We start from the raw sequence: 9,417 nt of genomic DNA, 5'->3' as shown, positions 1-9,417 counted from the left end.
AAAATGAAAGCAGGCGGCTGCACAGCAGAGACAATGTAGGACCATATAAATTACATCTCTGTAAATTCCACAAAGAGAGGAAAAGCCGCACGGGAAAGGAGTGAATGAGGGTATTTGGGGGTGTGGCGTGCGGCTGAACTCTGCCTCCCTGGAAGCAGCGTCCGTGTGTGTTGCAGTAAGCTGCCCTGGGCAGACCAAGGCCTGTGCCCGTCCCTCCAGGCCTCCTTCCCATGCTGCTTGCCCCTGGTTTGTGTTCACACCCCATCCCGGAGACAGAGGCTCCCAGGGTATCCCAGAACAAGAATGTGTGGGGCTCACAGTGGGTGCTGAGGAATGTCTACAGAGTAGATCCCAGCCTGGGATTTTACTGATGTGTGTTAAGAGACTCAGGGTCCTGTTCACATTCCACTAGCAACAGATTTAAGGAACACACGTTCTTTGAAGGACTTGGAGATTTAATTTCATAAACATCACAACATATTTTCACAACTTAGTGTCATTCATCATCTTTCTTCTACTATAAACTACTTTAAACGTGTAATTCTTCCCAATTTCTTATTTTTGGCCAAATTATGTGTAGATAATAAAGGGACTGCAGAAGCCAAAACATACAGCCTATAAATAAAGTGCATGGCTTTCTATCACTGGAAATAAAAGGTTTAGACAGGTTTTGCTCATTACAGCTCTTGAAATATTAACTATATAGATGAATATGGTAACAGTTAAAAAACAAATAATTCCATCTAAAGTAAAGAGAGTTCTTTGATTTGCTTCACTAGAAACTGAATAAGGAAAGAGACCCAAGTGTAAATGGTAGGAGTACAGTGTTCTCACTTCTAGGTGCTCACAGGCATGATGGGGGTCTGGCACCTGGTTTCTGGGGGCGCAGGGGAGCCTGGGCAATGGCTAAACACGGACTCGTCACTGAACAGCGGCCTCGGCCTGCCGCAGCCGGTGTGCCTGCCACAGCACGGTTGCAGGGGCCGCAGGCAGGGCAGCCCGGCCTGACAGAAGAGCAGATATGCTGCTCCCTGCTGCCCCCCCCTGCAGGGGAGGCCTTCGGATGACTGGTCCACTCCAGGTGACTAGGGGAGAGGTACATTAAGAAGCCACCAGGAGGGATGGGAAAGGGCCACAGAGCTCCAAAGAAAACTCACTCTGAAACAAGGCAGGTGCGGGGGTGCGTTGGGGCTAAATGAAATCATGGTCACAGTTTTAAAGGAAGACTTTCCAGTATCAAAACCAGGTTTGCATGTCTCACCCACATTTCACAGACACCACGAGTGCTGCTGGCACAGGGTGAGCCTCGTAGCCTGTATCTCAGTGGTGTCTTAATTCACATCTGTGACCCAAACCTGTGCTCCACAGGATCATGCCCACACACGGGTCCGGAACAATGATCCCATCTCCTCTGGGGCTGTGTCCGAGGCCACACATTCCCCTCAAACAGCAGACGTGGCTGGTGCCATCCCTGCCTCCCCAGGTCAGTAGGGGCTCAGCACGGGTCGGCCTCACAGTGACCAGAAGCAGCGCACGGTGCCACCTACCGGGTGGTCTGCTCGTTAGAAACTCAGTAGAGTGCCTGTGAGTGACGAGCAAGACTCTCTGGGGAAGGTGGTGCCTTGGAAAAAGGCCCTCCATTTTCTACCTGGACACCGGGCACTGCAGGGACATGGGGCTCCTGTGGCCTGACAATAACCAAGGAGGCTTGCCCATGAGGAAGGAGGGCATCTTAAGGCTGAATTGGGGTCCAAAGAGGCAAAACTCACAGAGGACGGCCGAGAAGCTCCCCCAAGCACTGGCACCATCAGCCGGCCTCAAGGCCCAGAGCGTCTCTTCACGTGGACAAAGCGGTCACCCTCACCCGGACAGTCAACAACCCCTGCCCAGGATTCGAGCTCTTCTGGGGCAGGAGCCCCAAACTGATCCTACAGCGCAGGCTGGCACACGCCAGCGCCACCTATGGAGTCACGCACCATGGCTGGCACCAGCTGTGGGGAGCTCGCCGCTTGGTGAATTCAGAGACTGGACACTTCTCACGCATTTCCCCGCACGCCCCCAGCTGCCTCTGCCTGACTTTCTGGGGGTGCATGGGAACCTGAACCACCTCTTTGGCCCTGAGCCCCCAAGTCCCACCAAGGTACAGAGGCTGAACATCCCCTCCTGTGCTGTGGGGCCCTGAGTGTTCCGGCCTCGCTGAGTCTGGTGCTCAGTGATGAAGGAGGCTTGAGGGCAGCTTTGCAGCCAGGCCACTGTGTCCTGGAAGTCCCCAGACATGCGAGAGTCACTCAGACACGAGGCAGGAGGACCCACGCTGGCCTGGGCATCAGGCTGCTGGGCTGAGCGGTGAGCTCTGACAGCCAGTCACAGAGGAAGATGGCTGTCTCGGGCCGCAACACCCATGTCCAGACAGCGGCAAGGAGAGGGTCCCACAGGGACAGGAAGGCCGTTTTGTTCCATTTGGGGGGTATGTTCTGAGGGCAGGCCGGCTTGACTGGCAGCCTCCCGGCTCACACGGCTGACAGGTCCACGCGGTGAGCAGAGTGGCTGCTCTTGTCCCAAGGGCTGAGCTTGGTGGAGGCGGTGCCTGGCCGGGTCCCATTCATCTGCAAAGCACAAAGGGGTGAGCAGTGGAAGGCCTGCTGCCAGGGGGAGAGCCCCAAGCCCAGTGATTGTGGGAAGCACTGGGCCCACAGCTGCCTGAGGATTCTCCTTGCAGGGGCAAAGTGCAGAGAGAGGGGAGCCCCCATGCTCCGGGTGGGATGAGGATGTGCACGCTGTGGCATCTCTACCCACAGAGCTCCCCGTGCTAACCTCCCGGTACCCACAGAGCTCTCTATGCTGACCTCCCGGTACCCACAGAGCTCCCTGTGCTGACCTCCCGGTACGCACAGAGCTCTCCGTGCTGACCTCCCGGTACCCACAGAGCTCCCTGTGCTGACCTCCCGGTACCCACAGAGCTCTCCGTGCTGACCTCCCGGTACCCACAGAGCTCCCTGTGCTGACCTCCCGGTACCCACAGAGCTCTCCCTGCTGACCTCCCGGTACCCGCAGAGCTCTCCGTGCTGACCTCCCGGTACCCACAGAGCTCTCTATGCTGACCTCCCTACCTGGGCGCCACAGGCACGCTGTGCCCTCACTCCCTCATCTGCTCAGCCACCCGTCACCCACGCCTTCACCCCCACGCATCTGTCCACGCTGCGTTCATTCCATGGTGAGTCATGGAGCGCACCACCCACCCAGCACAGCTGTAGATGTGGGGCTAGAGCAGGGCACGAGCCAACCAGCTCCCATGGAGCAGGGCAGACGTGGTCCCCAAGCAAATGGAAAACCACACAGCTGCTGATGGAGGTGAAATGTGAGCACGGGCGGGAGCACCTTGACTGAGCGTCATGGGTGGGGAAGGACTTCCTGAGGATGGGACTGTGGAGCAGGGCCCCAGCAGGTGGAAGGCAGCGGCGCAGTAACTACGCTAATGGGGCCTCCTGGACTCTGGTGGGCGGAGGGGATGGGCCACCTCATAGTCAGCTGATCTCTAAGTTCTTCCATCCCCCTAAGTGAACACAAGAAGTCTGGATCTTTCAGGGTCAAGAGGGAGGGCTGTGGTGACTTCATCAGGACACAGGGCACTGTGTGGGGTGACAGGAGCCCAGAGCACCTGCAGCCTGTGGGCCTGTGTCAGGCATGAGGGGAACAAGGACTGCCGGGTACCCGAAGCCACCTCTGCTGCCTGCACACCCCGTCCTGCTAATGACCAAGCCTGGGGAATGAGGCTGGACTGGGCCCCTGGGTCCAAGGAGGCCGAACTCACGATGTCCGAGTGGAAGGGCTTCGCGGTGGCGGTGCGGGTGCAGCTGCTCGTGAGGGACCAGACCTTGGTTTTGTGCTTGAAGGCAGCTCTCACCTTGAAAGCAGGGAAGAGATCATGAGAGGCCATTTCAGAGGCTGCGACAGCCACAACCCGAGTCTGCTGATGCAACCCGGAAGCGCACAGGGGAGGCTGGGATTTGGAAATGTGAGAGTTGGAGCTGGTGGCTCCACAGCTGAGCTGCTCCATGTAACAGACCCAGAGTGTCACAGTCCAGGGAAGCTGGGGCTGGAGTGGCCTCTGCTGGGCTCCTCACACTCAGCAATGAACGTCCCGGGGTGATAAACTAACGCGTGGTGAGCGGGCGGGTAGGTGGGTGGGCATGCTTGGGTGGGCACACTCCCGTGGCCACACTGCCTTCCCATCACACAGATCCGCCTCAGGCCTTGCAAGGGGTCACTGGGCTTTGCGATCACTTCTGCCTGGCCCATCCGGCTCAGCAACGCTGTGCTCTGCCCTCCACAGCCCACCTGGCCTGTTCTTGCAAATGGACACCACCATTCAGACAGACTGGGCAGGGTGCCCCTCTGCCCGGGGCCCATTCCCCACCCCAAGGCAGCTCCCACAACCTCAGCCTGGCAGGGGCTCAAAGCCAACTGGTAAAAGTTGTCCCATGGGACTAGGAGTCCTTGGGGCAGCCCCTACGTCCCATCAGTCAATCCATGGCAGGTGCCAGGCCCAGAGCAGCCGCAAGAAGAAACCCTGTGCTGGCAGCCCCAGAGTCCAAGGAGGCCACATCACAAAAGCCCCTTCCCAGCCCCTGTGGACAGAAGTCCTCCCTCTCACACCCAGGCCAGCTTCCCCAAGGCCCTTGGGGAGGACGGTGGGGAGCACGCCCACATCTCACTCTCCCCAAGATGCAGACGCCACTTCTCCAGGGAGAGAGGATGCTTGTAAGTCACTTAGCAACCAGGTGTGGGAGAAGAGCTGCTGAGCAGCAGGCCCAGGGCACACGACTTGTCATCAGGAACGCGGCGGGCTCAGGACTTGAGTCCCAGACAGCAGCCTGACAGGGCAATGCTGCTGCCACTCCTGTGACCTTTCAGAAAGGAAAAGCCATTGCCTACTTCCAGGAAGTGGAGCGGACGTACCTCTGAATTCAGGAGACAATGAAAGAGGAAGATGAACAGTCCCTGGGAAGGAAGGGAAGAAACACGCAGATCAGAGCCCTTTGCGTGTAGTTATGAACACTGTGTGGAGGTTCCTCCCACGCAGCCCGAGAGCAGCACTGGCACCGCCTGCTGTGACACCAGGTCACAGGACCTGGGGCCCATGAGGACGGAGGGGCGTCCTGGGCCCCACCGGGTGACCCAACCTAGATTCAGGCAGCTGTTGGAACCGAGTTCACAGAGTGGGTGCTGCGTGGGCAAAGGTGCAGCGGTGGATGGGTTCCCAGGCAGGCTCGGCATGGGGAGGGGCAGGCACGCCCAGAAGAGGCACCACTGGCCAGCAGACACAGACGCACCTCGAGCAGTCCGGGGAGGGCCAGGAGGGCCGTGGATGGTGACAGGGACCCACGCCTGCCTTTCCTTGGGGGCATGAGAGCTCTGAACCTGGGCATCCCTACTCTCTGGTTCCCAAGTGACCCTCCCTGGCCCTTCGCACAGAGGACAGCACCTGGGAGGCTGCCCTCGCCACCTCTCTGCCAGGCTTCCTTTTTGGAGCTGCCGCAGGCTGACTGTCTTACTTCATTCCAAGCCTGGATGTGCCAACTACAGATGCCAGCCAGAAGCACAGACAGTCCTGCCCTGAAGGGGTAAGGACCCTGCAGGCCCCTCTTTCTCAGAGCCCCAGGGCACACTCCACCCTCTCTGTCCTCAGGGAAACCCCGCACTACAGGCTCAAGGGGTGTGTTGGGGAGGGCAGGCCTCCCCTGCCCCTGCAGACCTAACAGTGCACACCCACTCCTGATGGCTGGTGGCCCTCCTTCCCTGCCAGTCCCCATGGACTCTCACCTGCAGGGAGTTGAGTGTGGCAAACATGTACTGGAAAACCACAGCGCAGCCATTGACAGCAAGCACACCAAAGACCCACGAGGTGCCCAGGATGGGCAGCAGCACGGCCACCGCCTTGGCCGTCAACCTGGAGAGAAAGAGCAATAGTCACCCTGAGCGACAGGAGGGCAGGCACAGGCTGTGAGGGCTGCCCTCGAGGCACCAGGCTTCCAGATAGCTGCAGGCACCACCCTGCTGGGAGCAAGGCCTGGAGTCCTCCCTACAGGTAGCCCTGGGTGAGGACTCACCTAGGAGGAGCCTCAGTGTTTCCATACCTCTCCCTCACAGCTGGTGGGTGGGAGAGAGCTTACCCAGGCCGTGGGGAGAGCCTGTTCAGCCCCGGGACTTGTGTTTGAGCTGTTTGCAAAGATGAGGAGGGGGAGCCAGGCCAGAGGGAGAGACTCGGAGACTGAAGCAGCAGAGGGTCCCCTGCAGCCTCCAGAACCCAAGCCTCCTGTGAGACACCTGGAAGGGGCAGTGAGGCCTGGGCCTGAAATGAGGACACAGCCAGGCATCGCCCTCCAGGCCTCGCTGGCTGCAGCCCACGTGTCCCCCGCTGATCACCTGAGCCCTCTGTGACACTGACGGTGAGCTCTCAGATGGCAGGACCAATGACCGTCTTCATGGCCCCGGTCATGCTCAAAGGGCATGCTGAACTGCACTGTGAACTGACACGGCCCGTCCCTACCACACCACTCCCATCGGCATGCATCTTTACCTCCTCCGAGCCTCATGGCCCTCTTGGCACAGGAGAGGCAGGTTACACATTGACCCCATTGTATAATAAGGAAACTGAGGCCCCACAGCACCCCGTAATGGCTGAGGTGACACAGGGTTTCATCAGGGGCAGACGCAGAGGGCATGCAGACGTCCCCACCTGGGCCAGCGTTAGCTCCCACCAGGGCTGGACCCGCCAGCTGTCTGCCTCAAAGCCACTCCTGATGTGCTGGGTGAATCATGGCCAGCCAGCTCCAGTCCAATCCATCCTGACTTCCGAAACAGCCGGGCTTTCCACAGCAAGGACCTTCTGCCTTTCAGCTTTAGAGAAAAGTCTAGAGACGAACGGGGTTCCTGCTACCCAGGTGCAACTGTCACATGCCACCGTTTACCCCTCATCGCCCAGCCCAGTGACTGAGACTCTGTCTCTCTCACTAGACTACAGGTTCCCTAAAGCCTGGGACTTGGTCTTTTTGTCTCTGCAACCCCAAAGTGCAACCCAGCGCCAGGACTCAGAAGCCCTCAGAAGATGAACACTGAATGAATGAATGAATGATGAACAAATGGACAGACGTGCAAAAGTGCTGCCCACGGATCTGGCACCTCCCCAGAGGAGGTGAGACGCGGCCATAATGAGCTTCCTTGTCAAGAGCCCAAGAGCCCGGCACTGACAGCTCCTGGCAACGGGTGGCTGTAAAACCCAGAACTGTTCCAGCACTTCAGAGCTCAGAGGAACTGCAGCCAGCTTGTTCTCTAGCACTAATGCAATAAAAATAAAACGCCTGTCTCTGGGAAACAAAAATATCATGCATTCTTTAGATCCCAGAAAACAACATTGGAAAGGAAAGGTCACCAAGAAATAGGTACCAAAATGTGCTACTTTTAAAGTGAACGTGATGGAGGGAAGACGCTGAGCTGAAGCTCTCTGAGGACCCTCAACATGTCCAGATCTGTCAGTGTCCCTGGTCAAAAGCGGATGGAGAGGGTCCCTGGATATGGAGACAGCCCTGCGCAGGGCAGTGTGCTTTCCTCTCTGATGCCATAACCCCGTTCTGCTCCCTCAAGGCTGGCCCTGGCCTGTGGGGCTCAGGCCCTGGGTGAGTCTCCAGCCCCCAACATCCACCCGCTTGTGGGTACACTTCCATGGGGATCTCACCCTCACTCCCCCATCCTCAGGGCCCCGCTTGTAAACCCTGAACATTCTCTGCTTCTTTTTCAGGTGTCTGGAACCACGATCAATAAGCAGAGACTTTTTTAGAAGGTGAAAGCCAGGCTCCTCCCCGTTCTCAGATCTCACCTATTCTATTCTCCACTTTTCCTGGAAAAGAAAAAATGTGATAGCCACCTGTGTGAAGGGTCCCTGAGGAAGAATCTCATCTTGTTAGTCACTCAGTGCTGGGCTGCTCGGCACTAAGAAAGCCACTAGATTAAAGCCGGCGGAGGGGAGATAGGAAAGTGCTGAAGCAGCCTCCTCACGATGCAGTTATGGCCGCTTCCTGCCTGGGCCGGCAGCCCTGGAAATCAAGGGCTATGCCATCCACACTACGAAGAGAGTGAGGAAGCCCCCAGGGGCAGAGCTGGGAGGCCAAAGGAGGGGAGCTGAAGGCATCTGGGTTTCATAATGAAGAGACCCAGAGGGGTCTGTCCCCAGAGACGCCTGCCTGCACCTCCCCGGGAGGGATTGCCAAGTGCAGACTCGGGTGGGAGCAGTGGGCAATGCCTAGCTGTGCCCTGCAAAGACCTGGGGACACTCCCCCAGGACACACTCCCTACGTCACGCCTTCACAAGAGCTGCAGACACAGTGCCAGCCTGTTGCTTGGGGGATGTTTCCACGGAGAAGCAAAGGCAGTGGACAGAAGCTGCTTCCTGGGTAGGCACTGATAGGAGGATGGGGGGCAGAGGGGTAGAGAGGGAAGGTGGTGCCCAGGTGCAGGCCAGGTGCACGAGGTGTTCTGGTGGCAGGGAGAGTAGTGGCCCTGTGGGGCTCAGACAGCGGGGGGGAGCTTTTGCTGGAGATAAGCTGGCCACAGACTGGCCGACCCTGAATGCTGGGTGAGGGCCTGGGGAGCACAGGGCCGGGGCAAAGAAGGGACAGGTCCCTCCCCAGCCAGGCCACACGGGAGCCAGGGACCAGCCTGGTCTCAGCAATGGAAGAGGAAAGGACATGGTCTCTGACCCCACGAGCATCTCTTCTTGCAGGCGGCACAGCCCTTGCGGGTTTCAGCCTCTCGTCAAGTTAATCTGGTGTTTGGAATTCACTACAGACTAATTCTCTCATAAGTTCACTGCTGACATATTTACCACTTCTGCTTTTACATCACAAAAGACACGGTGGCTGAAGTCACATTACAGAATGTCATGCCCTGCTTTTCACAAAGCCTCCGAAGTCCCTGTGAGGGACGGCCTCCCCAGTTTTCAGGCCGTGTGGTTTGGGGGAGCTCACTGCACCCCAGAGCCAGGGTGGACTCGGGTCAGGGTGATGAGTGAATCCCCCTCTGCAGGGTCTGGCTGAGGGAGGGCACAGGCCCAGCCTGAGTCCCCATTCTCCTCCAGGCTCAGGCCCCGGTCTGAGCGGGTGGGACAGGGACTCCCCCGTGGGACTCAAGCCCTGCCGCAGCCATTCTGCCACCAGGGGGCAGAGTGGACCTCGGCCTGAAGCCAACACCCAGGATGCGAAGGAGGAGCTGGGCCCGGGGCCGAGCTCTGGAACAAGGCTTCTGAGCGCGAGACTTCACAGTCACCTGCGGCAGGAAGCCCCGCTTCGGCTTAGGTCCCTGCACGCTGTGATTTCTGTCACTTGCAATCGGCAGGGCTCTCACAGACGTAGGTCGGGAGAC

At 58.4% G+C, this 9,417-nt stretch overlaps 1 protein-coding gene across 5 annotated transcripts in view; it reads right to left on the bottom strand.

Annotated features, from left to right (window-relative positions):
* Positions 1–434: 434 nt before the first annotated feature.
* Positions 435–9,417, bottom strand: part of ADGRD1 (adhesion G protein-coupled receptor D1) — a 171,753-nt gene continuing 162,770 nt past the window's right edge. For all 5 annotated transcript variants that reach the window (XM_032244483.1, XM_032244487.1, XM_032244485.1 and 2 more), the window contains 4 exons: positions 5,824–5,950; positions 4,960–5,001; positions 3,812–3,904; positions 435–2,606 (listed from right to left, as the gene is read on the bottom strand). In XM_032244483.1, the coding sequence (XP_032100374.1) occupies positions 2,511–2,606; positions 3,812–3,904; positions 4,960–5,001; positions 5,824–5,950 (358 nt within the window). In that variant the 3' untranslated portion in view covers positions 435–2,510. The remainder of the gene's footprint in view (positions 2,607–3,811; positions 3,905–4,959; positions 5,002–5,823; positions 5,951–9,417) is intronic.

Source organism: Sapajus apella, unplaced genomic scaffold, assembly GCF_009761245.1.
Source record: "Sapajus apella isolate SASKATOON/1434 unplaced genomic scaffold, GSC_monkey_1.0 scaffold2, whole genome shotgun sequence".
Lineage (NCBI taxonomy): Eukaryota > Metazoa > Chordata > Mammalia > Primates > Cebidae > Sapajus > Sapajus apella.
Note: the sequence above shows the minus strand (reverse complement) of the source record. Positions and strands in the feature narration are given on the sequence as shown.